At 40.7% G+C, this 13040-nt stretch overlaps 1 protein-coding gene across 3 annotated transcripts in view; it reads left to right on the forward strand.

Moving 5' to 3' along the window:
* The first annotated feature begins 1169 nt into the window (after positions 1–1169).
* The window catches only part of LOC122555874 (guanylate cyclase soluble subunit beta-2-like), a 75217-nt gene continuing 63346 nt past the window's right edge, over positions 1170–13040 (forward strand). Inside the window, exons 1-4 of one of the 3 annotated variants that reach the window (XM_043702099.1) lie at positions 1170–1365; positions 2237–2310; positions 3149–3243; positions 9224–9384. In XM_043702099.1, the coding sequence (XP_043558034.1) occupies positions 1297–1365; positions 2237–2310; positions 3149–3243; positions 9224–9384 (399 nt within the window). In that variant the 5' untranslated portion in view covers positions 1170–1296. The remainder of the gene's footprint in view (positions 1366–2236; positions 2311–3148; positions 3244–9223; positions 9385–13040) is intronic. The other 2 variants (XM_043702097.1, XM_043702098.1) reach the window with 2 other exon arrangements.

Genomic DNA, 13040 nt, shown 5'->3' on the forward strand with positions numbered 1-13040 from the left:
ACTAGCCACAAAACGACATGACCCTCTCACTAGTTTCCTAGTGTACTGCAAATGGAATTTAGGACTAAATTAGATAAAGAGTTGGAAAGACGGAATTGAGAGACGGAATTGAGAGAAGAAGAGAACAGAAAAAAGGTTGTTAAACATGTAAACTTAACCTAAAATCTCCAATTATGCTGAAAGTTTAGAGGAATGAGACTCCCTATGCCAAAGAAGTTGTTTGGCAATAATTAAGATTTTAAACGTCACTAAATGGGTATTTACATAATAGCGTGGGTAAACCACAACCTCTTCTGTTGCGTTTAGTCTCTGTCAACAAAGTAAGCACAAGAATTTCATGTTCAATTTATTGAAAAGGGGAAACAGTGTGGTGCAGTCATTTCGCAGCTTTTCAGGAGCAGGGCATCTCAGACAGCTACTTGTTTCCTGCATGCAACTGGACATGTGTGATTGTGAAAGTCGTGGGCCAATCACCATGGTGAATAAAACTAGCTCGCGTGTTATTTCGACGCGAAAAGATGTCCCTCACCCTACCCCCACCCCAAATAAATGTTAACAGTAAATGTGAAAGGGGCATGCTGCGTCAGGTTTTGTTGAAATACCTACAGATGTGCCAAATTAGGAAGTTGCTGTCCCAATTCCTCAGCTCCTTCACAACGTGCGCTGTATGGAACCTCATCAGAAGAATGACAATTGAAGGCCATGGAACACAGAAAGTCGCTGCACATATTCAGTAGCTCTTTATTAAACTGGCCAGGGGAAAAAAAAGAGATTCTCTCGATTCCAATTAAATATTCTTAAAAATGTTTTAAGTTTTAACTGCTGCTAAACATTGTGATGTTTCACAAATGTGGAATCTTACCCGTTCGGATTTGGAAATTAAAAAAAAAAATTCGCTTTTGTTCTTCATAATCCCATTTTTACTTCCCTCTTTTTTTTGTTTCACTCAAACTCTTCCCGTTTGGGGAGGGGGAGGGGGTGCGATGCAATACTGTATATTCCGTTTCACTGAGTTGCTCTTTAACAATTCTCAGAATCCCAGTCATTAAAGTAGAAAATAGTTATTTCCTCCGTTCGCACAAGCCCGGCTCACGCTGTAGAGGGCGCCACGAACTATCGAGTGCACAAGCCCATCCAAAGTATAGGTGGAAGTACAACAGTAACGAGCGGGAACTGCCAAATCCGCCCCCCCCACCTATCAACTGTGCCTGTCAATGTTTCTCGGCTTGGTAGTCTCCGATGAACAGCTATTGGAAACTGTCGTGTATTGTAGCACAATTGAGATGTGACTTTTAAATGAAGAAGCGTGTCAATATAATTTACCAAACTGGCTGGACCCGAGTCTCAGACCCTTCATTGAGGATGGTAAGTGATGATATGTCAGTGATAAATTTGAGAGCTCAGTCATTGTCATAGGACCGCAGTGGTCAGTTCCAATAATTTGCATTTATAGTATCGATCAGTGATGGAGTGCCTGTACTTATTCGAATTGTACCAACTGCGCTGCCGACATCAACACACTTCCGTGACATTGGCAATTTGGGGAAAAGCGACTGTTATTCAAAGTATATTAAAGCGCCTGTAAGCATATAGGTCAAACCGCAGTATGTTTGTCTGCAGTGTGTTACATTTGTGTCATGCCTGGCTTATACAGCGCAACGATGCACTTGGGAGGAAGATTTACATATCTCACGCAGCCACCCGTGACGCTATGAATGCAAATTACTGACTCCAATTTTACAGTCCCAGAAACAAATACACATTAGGTGCGTGGGGAAAAAAAACTGCACTAAAATGGCAAGCCGAACATCTTTAAGAGGAAAAAAATGAACATTAATGTTCTTCTTGCTATAAGCTTTTTGATATTATATTGCAAGATCAAAGTGGGCAAATTCCAGTTTGAGTGTAATTACAAGCCTAGTACAGTAGGCAGCCGGAAGATGTAGTACATGCAAAATTGAATGTTACCCTAGTGGTCCCAAAGCATTCAAGTCTTTCCCACGATGTAAGTCAGAATACACCGTGAGTTAGGTTCAAAATTTCAGTATATTTAACATGAGGACGTTGGAGTGTTGATGCTGAAAAACATAGGGGTTCCGGGTGTGTGGTTTCCTGTGCGTTAAAAATGCTGAGTTTGATAAGAATGTTTTAAAGGAGAGTCGGAAATGTAACTGAAATGTCCTTTGAAAAAAAATGTAACCAGAACTTTAATACTGATTCTGATTTCTTTTCGTAGTATGGATTTATTAACACATGTTTGAAGTCTTTGATTATAGAAAAATTCGGAGAAGAAACATGGGAGAAACTGAGGTAATTTCTAGCATTTCCCCTCATCCGTAAGAGTGAGTGGAGCAGTGAACATCCGCGCACATGGGAACGGGAATAAACTCAGGTTCCCTCGGCAGGTATTAGGGCTCAGACATGGACTCAGCATTAGACCCCAATGCAGAATCAAGGCTCTTTATAGACATCTTTACACTGCAACATTTTTAAATGAAATATCAGTCCACATCAACAGAATCAATGAAACATTCTATGTTCACCAGATTTCTGGTTATGGTTTATGCGCGTGTACTTATAATTTACAGTTAGGATTTCTAAATGGATCAGCTCTACATGTACATGTAATGCTTAAATCGATTAGACTCTTATTTATGGTCGACATGTTTAAATTGTAGGTTACAGGTTGTGCTTACATTTATTAGATCCAATGGATGATTTACCTTGTTTTGAAGATATAGCATCCGCTCCCCATTGTAAAACAAAACTTCAAAATAAACTATTTGGTACATTGGGTTTTCACATTGATATAAATGTTTGATGGGAGCAGATTAATAAATTAAGGTAATTCTGTTTTTGTTTTAATTGATTACTGTTTAAAGGCATGTGCAACAGTGATTTACTATGTTTGGGCGAGATTCTAGCCGCAGCCTGGTGTTTGCATGCTGTGCAGATAACAGCTGGGAAGGTTACAATTTAAAGCACCAGCTGGCGGCGCTCTTCAATGGCTTGGCAGCTGCACAACCAAGTGCCTAGTGTCAACATTTAAAATACAACAACAATTATGGGAGATTGATCTATCTTCATAAGCATTTACAGCGATTTAATACGATTTCGTGTTTTAAAACAAGTATGAATATTTCAACAGAATCGCTGCTGAAGCCCCAGACACTTTTATGACATTTAAAGTATATGCGGATGATAATACAATGCGACTGGTGGAAGAAGCATGCAAGTTGTTAGGTGGGTTTTCATGTTATTATTATCAGTACTAATACATTGCATTTCTAATTTCGTTGTTGCATTCAAATTATTACTGAATGTAAACCACCATTTGCAGAGTTTGCTCCTAAAATCTAGAGATCTCAGTGCTGAGAGTACAGCCTCTGGTCTCATTCAAGATTTGTAAAGTACCCAAGAGTTCCACTTGAGCTCAGGAGCATTTTAGGTCTGTAATTTGGCACTGCAAAGGATGTATAAGCAGTCAGAAGTACTGAGAATGCACTAGAGCACTGAGATTGGACTGTGTTTTTATCCTCACAATCTATTTTCATCCTATTAAGTCTCTCATTCACACTAAAAATGCAAGATTGTAAAAATTAGTTTAGTTTAGCTTTTTTCTTTGTCTCTTTTAATTCCTCTCTTGATCCAATACTTCTTTACCTCATTCTATTTTTCTTGCTGTATCTGACTTGACATTAAATTCACACATTCTAATTTAATTTTCCTTCTCATGCCTTGTATGTTAATTTCACAAAATTTCAAGCTTATTGGCGAAACAGATATTAAGTTGCTTTCACCTGTTCTGGAGATCCCCCCTCAACAACTTCCCGCCTCCAACCCTGCACAGCCCACTTCTACCTTCTTCCCAAAATCCACAAACAGGAAAGACCTATTGTTTCAGCCTGTTCCTACTCTAATAAATTTACTTCCTATCTTTACTCTTATTTTATGTCCTCTCATTCAGTCTCTTTACATTTATATTTGCGATTCTTCCAATGCCTTTATACCATTGCCATAATTTCCAGCTTCCAAGCTTTGACTGCTTCATCATCACCTTGGATGTGGTTGGGCCTTCCCGATGTTCTGTCTCTCCTTGTGCAAGAGTTGCTTCTGTCCCACAGTGTGATGAAGATCTTTTCTATGGTGCATGGCTCCTTGCTGGATCATGTTTCTCCAGTGATTCCGGTTTATAGCCATGTCCTTCCAGCTGTTGATGTTGATCTGGAATTTCTTGAGGTTGGACCAGATGTTATCTCTGAAGCATTCCTTTTGGCCACCAGGGGGATGAGGACCTTCCTTTAGCTGGGAGTACATGATCTGTTTTGGGAGGCATGAGTTAGGCATCAGGATATCATGGGTGGTCCATAAGAGTTGCTTTTGAATTATGGTGGTGTTGGTACTGGCTATGTTGGCCTCCTCCAAGACACTGGTGTTAGTGTTCATGTCTTCCCAGGTGACCTGCAGCATTTTTCATAGGGATCTGTGGTGGTGTTGTTTCAGTGCTTTAAGATGTCCAGTGTAGGTAGTTCACTTTTCAGCTCCATACAGCAGTGTGGGAAGGACAACTGGCTTTGTAGACCAGAAATTTGTACTGAGCCTGGTCATGATCTTGAAATACCCTTCTTCCAAGTTGGACATAGGCTCTACTGGCACAGCTCAGACAGTTGACATCTACAAGTATTGTGACTACCCTTGCTCATACCCTTGTTCTTGTAGGGATTGTATTCCATTATCCTGGTTTCTCTGTCTCCATCACATCTGTTTCAGTGCTACGTCCATCCACAGGAGTGCCTGACTTATCTTCCTTTTTCCTCAGTTGGGGATTCTGCCTCATTGTGGTAGACAGGGCTATCTCTTGTCCAACCATTTCACACATTTGTTCCCTCACATCTTCCTCTTTCTCCCAGATTAGTGATAGGTTTTATCCCCTTGTAGTCACTTTATCCCCAAGCAGCCTGCAGATTTAAAGGAGCATCTGATGCCACCATTAAACATATCTTCCTCTTCCCTCCACTGTCAGCACTGTGCAGAGAATGTTCTCTTATTGATACCCTGGTCCATCACTCCTTTATGCCACTGTCCCCCACCCATGTCACCTTCCCATGCAACCTCGGAAGGTGCAACAGTTGCCCTTTCACTTGCTTCCTCCTCACTGTCAAATATTCCAAACACACCTTCCAGATGAATCAGTGGTTTACTTGTAGTTTGTTCAATCTAGTTTACTATATTTACTGCTCACAATGTGTTCTCCACTACGTTGGCGAAACCAGATGCAGACGGGGTAACTTCTTTGCAGAATACCTCCGCTCTGACCTTAATAGTGACCCCAATCTTCCAGTTGCTTGCCATCTCAATGCACTATCTTGCTCTCATGTGGATGTTTCCATTTCAGTTCTGGACGCTGCAGCATTCCAGTGAAGTCCTATGCAAGCCGGAGGTACTTAACTTGTTTTCACCTTAGACATTTTACAGCCTTCAGGACTCAACATTAGATTCAACAACTTCACAGAATAAAGACTATCATCTATTTTTAATGCACTCTTTAGCACCACAGTGCCACACAAACACTTTGTTCTCAGCAAAATCGACTTACTGTCCACTAATGACACCTACTGTTAATACCTATTTTGCATTCATATTGTTGCTCTCCTCCCAATAGCGCTTTCTTTGTTTATGGGTCTGGGCATCCCTGCCATCTGATCCACTGTTTCCTGATCTCCCTTTGTCAACCACCATTTTCCAGCCCACTTCAGTTCTGAACAAGAGTCAAATTGGACTCAAAACTCTCTCTCTGCAGATGTTCCCAGACCTGCTGAGTTTCTCCAGCACTTTCTCTTTTTTATTTCAAATCTCCAGCAAAAAAATGTCAATGAGTTTGTCATGAATATTGGTGGTCAACCAGAAATGGAAACAGAGAGAAAAAGATGGGAAGCGTCAGGTGATGGTCAGGGAAGGGTGGAAATTGGAAGCAGAATTGTTCACTTTTAATTAAATTGCGTGCTTGATTCACTCACAACACAGATACCTGGTTTTCCAGTTTGCAATGTTGTCAGCTTATACTGTCAACAGTATGCCATGCAAAAGTTGTAAAAACCTAAATGTGCTAGTCAGGTACATTGAACAATGCCATTTACATAAACCACAGGAAATTAAACAGTGAAATCATGATGAGTCAAGTCCAGATAACCCAAAATTGTCAATCATACTGTAAGCAGAATAGGAAATCCAACAGAAAGATGTTCATTATTAACTGACCTTCTGGACTGGTGACTCCAGATTAGCTGAATTTGTACATACAAATTCATGTGACCATGCCTAACAATTGAAGGGAGTTGGTCTATACTAGAGTGCGAAATGATAGACAAAGTGCAGCATGGCTGCAAGATGATCTTGACCACATCCTGAATGAGTATGCACCAAGACACATTTTGAATGTGGTTGAAGCCGAATAATATTGATGTTTTTTACCAATCTGCTCTTTAATTTTTAAAGATGAAACATGTAATGAGGGAAAACAAAGCAAAGAATATTTCATTGCCATGGGCTGCATCAATATGGGTGGTACAGACATAGATGGCTGCAGGTTCTTGTGAGAGGATAGTCCAAGAAAACATATTACTTTGTGAATGATAACACACTATCCATGCATTATGAGGCCAACAAAACCACATGGATGACTTCCAGCATTTTTGAGACATCACTCAGGAAAGTGGACCACTGTATCAATGGAAGTAAAGGGAGATTCTCACCTTATTGACTCTGAAAATTCTGATGATTACCACCCGCTTACCTGTGTATTTTCCTAGCTGAAGCCACAAAGACTGAAAAGATGCTCTATGATCCCACCCTGCAGCACAGACAAGGAAACCATAATTGACTGCATTGATAACATAGTGGACAATATCATACCCTACCAAAGACAACATGCCAAGCAGAAAATGATTAATGCATTTTTCCAGCAATAATTACCAATGTTAATCAATGGCTTTTACTGCACAACATCAGGCCATTGTAAGGTGTGAACAAATTGAAATATAAAGATCCCTTTCATGTATTTACTGCTTCACTGTGATTGTTTCCATTCATAGAGCACATTTGTAGGAAAATCAAATTTGCTTGACATGAATTTGTTACCAGTCTTCCTGCAATTTGAATTTTATGATTTCACATAATCACAGTATTGTTATGGAGCAGAAGGAGACCATTTAGCTGATTCTGTCTACACTGACTCTCTGAATGACGACGCTGACTTAGCACCATTATCTTGTCTTTCCTCCATATCACTGCGTGTTGTTTCTATTTAACTAATCATGTAATTCCCTCTTGAATGATTAATTGAACTTGCCTCTTCTGTATTTCTGGGAAATGGATTTCAGACTCAAACTTGCTGTTTTGAAACGTTTTTGCACATTGCATTTGTTTCTTTACAATTCACTTCTCAGTAGTGTCCACTTGTTCCTGATCCTTTTATGAGTGGGAACAGTTCCTTCCTATCAACTCTATCTGGACACCTCATGGCTTTGAAAACTTTGATCAAATCTCTGCTTAGCCTTCTCTTCTCCAATGTTAAGAGTCCCAACTTCCCCAAACTATCTTCATAATTGCAATTTCTGATGGAACCAGGTTGGGAGCATCTTCTGTACACTTTCCAATGCATTCACATCTTTCCTCATGTGTGGCCCAGAACTGTACACAATTTTCCAGCTGTTTCTAACAAATAAATTATAAGGCTTTGGCATAGCTTTCTTGCTCCATATCCATATTACTAAAGCACATGATATACTGTATACTTTATTGATTAGTCTGTCATCTATCCTGACCGCTCTAATGAATTATGTGCATGAACACCCAGGACTCTCTGCTTCGGCACACCCTTTAAAGTAGAACTCTATTTTTTATCTTGTCTCTCCATGTTCTTTGCATCACCATACACTTCCAGCATTGAATTTCACCTGATACTTATCTTCCCACTTCAAAAACGTATTTATGTCCTTAAATAGTTTTATAATCTTGTTATAGTTTACCCCCGATTCTTCCAAATTTTATATCATCCACAACTTGGAAATTGACTCCTGCACATTATGACATAGATGATTAATGTAATTCAGAAAAAAGCAAGGATCCCATTATTAATGGCTGAGGATTCGACTGCAAATTATCTTCCAGGCTGAAAAATATCCATTAAACTTTACCCTGTTTCCTGTTACTCAGCTAATTTTGTACCCACATTGCTACTAACTCTTGTATTCCATGAACTACAATTTTGCCCACAGGTCTTTATGCGTCCCTCTCTTGAATGCCTTTGGAAATCCATATTCATCACATTGACTGCATTACTTTGATCAAACCTCATTGTCGCCTCTTAAAAAAACTCTAGCAAGTCAATTAAACACAATTTTCCCTTAAGGATTCATACTGACACTTCCTAATCAACCCACATTTTTCCATATGACTATTAATTCTTTCCTAAATAATTGTTTCTGGAAGTTTCCCACCAGTGAAGTTAAACTGAATGGCCTGTAATTGCTGAGCTTAACCTTACAAATGTTCTTGAATGAAGTTGTAGTGTTTGCAAATCTCCAGTCTTCCACACCTCCCCTGAGTTTTAGGAAGAATGAAAGATTATAGATGATGCAATTTCCATTCTGTCTACCTTCAATATTCCCAGATTCTCAACTGACCCTGGTGCTTTGTCAACTTTAAGCATTGATACTTTATCAATGAATTCCTCCTTATCAATTCAGTACATTAGTTAAAGCTAATAAAGAAACTTGCAGTGAGCAGTAGTTTAAGAATTAAAGACATTGACTAAACGTTTCACATTACTGAATTATTGTCAAACCTAAAACATCCATTTTTCATTCATACATTGTTCTTTGACAATCTCTTTTTGTACAACTATTGATAATACTGTCCTCAGCCACCTTACCCCATCCCTTTTAGGCTTCCTTTTTGAACATCTAACTCTTGCTGCCCCTCTCCAGTTTACAAAATCTTTTCACAGGTCAAGCTTCTGACTCACCTTTTAGTCGCCTTTTGAAACTCTCCCAGCATGTTCTTTAAAAAAAAAGGTTCCTTTATTTTGCTTATTCACCCACCTCACACATTGATTAAATGCCTTGAGACATTTTCAGCATGAAAGTTACTATGTAAAACCAAGTTGTTGCTGGAAGTCTGTAATTGTTCAATCCAGGTAATATGTTTTTCTTGTGACCTCCAGATGTGGAGCCAGCTATGGTGTTACAACAATTTGGAGAGTATTTTTTTGAGTTTTGCAAGAGATCTGGATATGATCACATGCTTCGTACTCTGGGAGGTAACCTGATGGAGTTCATTGAGAACCTTGATGCATTACACAGTTACCTGTCATTATCCTATCAGGTAAGTTCAAATTAGTTTGCTGAGAGTCAAGGGTTCTATTGAATAATCTAAAACTTTTTATATTATCTTAAGTCGATAATTTATCAGAATTTTAACAACCTATATTTAGCTGTAGATTCAGCTTTGCATTTAAGAATAATAGTAAACATTGGCACTGCATGAGTAGATGCATTTGCAAACAAGCACTAAAATATCAGTAACATTATGAATGCAATTTCTATTCCTATATGCAATTAATTTTTATTTTAGAATGCCATAATAAAGGCATTAGATTTGAATATCCACTATGCTTATAATTACCACGATGCAGCCTATATACTCTCTTATTGCTCTGAAAATATGGGGAGGAAGCTAGTGTACCTTTGTATAAATGGGTTCCAAGGTGATATGCTGGATTCATGGATAGATTACAGTGCCAACAGAGACCAGCACTTCTACTGAGTCCATGTTGGCTGTTTGCAGATCAGTTTATGCTGGCCAATAGAAGACTGGAACCAAATAAATATTCTTTTCCAGATTCAACTATTCTATAACTCAGGTGGGCAGATTCTGTATATCCTAGCGAACTATTAATTAGTGCTTAACTAGTGTGGATTACTGTTGGTAATTAGGGGGTGGGGAAAGAAAAACTAATTGAAGAGCTGTGACTTTTCACCCTTGGCTGTATATAATGTTGTAATGCAATATTTTAATAATTGGGATGATACTTGCGAAACAAAAAACATGAACCAAAAAGAAAAAGCAGAAAAGTTTGAGAAGGCTCAGCATTAATGGGTAGCATTAATGCAATAAGAAACAGCTAAAATTTCAGGTTGATAATCTTATATCAGAACTGGGAGCAGTTAGAAATGGCTGGGGTATTTGGGGAAAGCACATAAAGAAAATCTGTGACAGAGAAGATAACAGGAGATGTAGATGACTAAAGTGTTGACCTGACAGGAGCAAAGGGAATTGTGATGCAGTAGCAAAATAGGCAAAAGATGTGTCCGAATGTTCCCCAACAGAAAACCCTGGATGAATCAGGACGTACAGAACCTGCTAAAAACCAGGTGTGGTCAGGAGACCCACTCAAATATAAGGAATCCAAGTATGATCTTTGCAGAGGCATTAAGACAGCCAAGGACCAATACCGATCCAAACTAGAGAACCCGACAGACACCCGGTGACTATGACAAGGACTGAATGACATCACAAGCTCTAAATACAGACAGTGCATGATAGCAGGTGATGACACCTTCCTCTCATATCATCTCAACACCTTCTACGCTCGCTTTGAACAGAATTTCAGCGGAGAGGTAACACCTATTCCGACAAGTCTTGACAAACCTATCATTGCATCAGAGGTCAGATCAGTTTTCCTTCATATGAATCCATGGAAAGCAATTAGACCAGACAGAGTACCAGGCCGTGCACTCAGAGCATACACAGATCTTCTTTGACATCTACAGCCTTTCCCTGCAGCAGGCCGCTGTCTCTGCCTGTTTCAAGAAGGTCGACACCATCCCTGTGCCTAAGAAGGCTCATGCAGCATGTTGCAAGGACTACCACACAGTGGCCCTAACTTCAGTGGTCATGAAATGCTTTGAAAGGCTGGTCATGGCGTTAATCAACTCCACCCTCCCCACTACTCTTGACCCACTCCAATTTGCCTATTGGACCAACCAATTCATGTCAGATGCCATATCACTTGCCCTTCACTCCTCCCTAGAATATCTTGACACCAAGAACAGCTATGTAAGAATCCTACTTATTGACTACAGTTCAGCCTTCATCACTATTATCCGCCTGAGACTGATTACTAAACTGAGTGATCTCGGACGAGGCCCCACTCTTTGCAACTGGATCTTCAGTTTCCCGACCCACAGACCACAATCAGTGAAGATTAGGGACAATATGTCATCCTCACTAACACTCAACACTAGAGCCCCCCAGGGGTGTGTACTCAGCCCCCTACTGTGCTCACTGTATATCCATGAGTGCAGACTAATGCCACCTACAAAATTGCTGATGACACCACCATAGTTGGTCAAATCTCAGATGGCAATGAAACAGACTACAGACGGGAGGTCTGATGCACTGAGCACAACGGCAAAACCAGGGAACTTATTAGTGACTTTCGGTGGGATGTTACTCACGTGCCCCACTACACATTAACAGCACAGAGGTGGAACGAGTGGAGAGTGTCAAGCTCCTGGGAGTGGTCATCCACAACAAGCTTTCTTGGCCATTTCATGTGGACGCATTGGTTGCAAAGGCTCAACAATGTCTCTTCTTCCTCAGGCAGCTGAGGAAATTTGGCATGATGATGAATACCCTTGCCAACCTTTATAGGTGCTCCATGGAGAGCACTCTGTCTGGATGTATTACTACCTGGTATGGCAACTGTACCATTCAAGATCGGAGACGGTTACAGAGAGTGGTGAACTCGGCCCAGACAATCACAAAGGCCAACCTCCGATCTATAGAATCCATCTACCAGGCCCGCTGTCAAGGAAAGGCTGCCAGCATTCTCAAAGATCCATCCCACCCTGGCAATGTTTTTCTATAACCTCTACCATCGGGGAGAAGTTACAGAAGCCTGAACATACGCACCAGCCAGTTTCGTAACGGTTTCTACCCTACTGTTGTGAGAACACTGAAGAGACTCACGAACTCTTAACATTCGTCTGCACCTGTGTTTTTGTTTTTGCCACTGTTTACCTATTATTTACTATCTATGCTATTAAACACTGTGATCTGCCTGTATTGCTCGCAAGACAAAGCTTTTCACTGTGCCTCGGTATATGTGACAACAAATTCAATTCAATTCAACTCAATTCAATCGAGGTGATTCACTGCTCTCAGACAGTGAGAACAAGAGAAAAACAGGAATAGCCACTAAAAAAAGAAAATAATAGGAGGGACAGGGTTGGGGCAAAGGTTATGATCCAAAATTGTTGAACTCAGTATTATCTGTGGAAGACCATGAACTGCGTACTTGAATGATGAGGTGTTTTATTTGAAGTTATGTTGAGTATCACTGAAACAGTGCAGTGAGCCAAGAACGGATATGTCAGCATGAGAGCAAGTTAGAGAATTAAAATGGCAGCCCAGAGTCAATCATGCAGACTGTGTGAACCTGTTCTGGAATGCAGTCAACCAATCCGTGTCTTGTCTTCCAGATTTAGAGGAGACAACATTTTGAACAGTGGATAGGATATACTACATTGAAAGAATTGGTACCTACTCAACCTACCGACCATCATATCTACCTACCAACACAGCCACCTACCACATTACCTGTCTGCCACATCACCCACCCGCCACATCACCCACCCGCCACATCACCCACCCGCCACATCACCCACCTGCCACATCACCCACCCATCACATCACCCACCTGCCACATCACCCACCTGCTACATCACCCACCTGCTACATCACCCACCTGCAACATCACCAATCTGTCACGCCACCCACCTGCCACATCACCCACCTGCCACATCACAAACCTGCCACATCACCCCCCTGTCATGTCACCCACCCACCAGATCACCCATCTGCCACGTCACCCACCTGCCACGTCACCCACCTGCCACTTCACCCACCTGCCACTTCACCCCCTGCAACTTCACCCCTGCCACATCATCCACCTGTCGCATTACCCCCTGCCACAC

This window comes from Chiloscyllium plagiosum, chromosome 13 (assembly GCF_004010195.1).
Source record: "Chiloscyllium plagiosum isolate BGI_BamShark_2017 chromosome 13, ASM401019v2, whole genome shotgun sequence".
In the NCBI taxonomy this organism is placed as follows: domain Eukaryota; kingdom Metazoa; phylum Chordata; class Chondrichthyes; order Orectolobiformes; family Hemiscylliidae; genus Chiloscyllium; species Chiloscyllium plagiosum.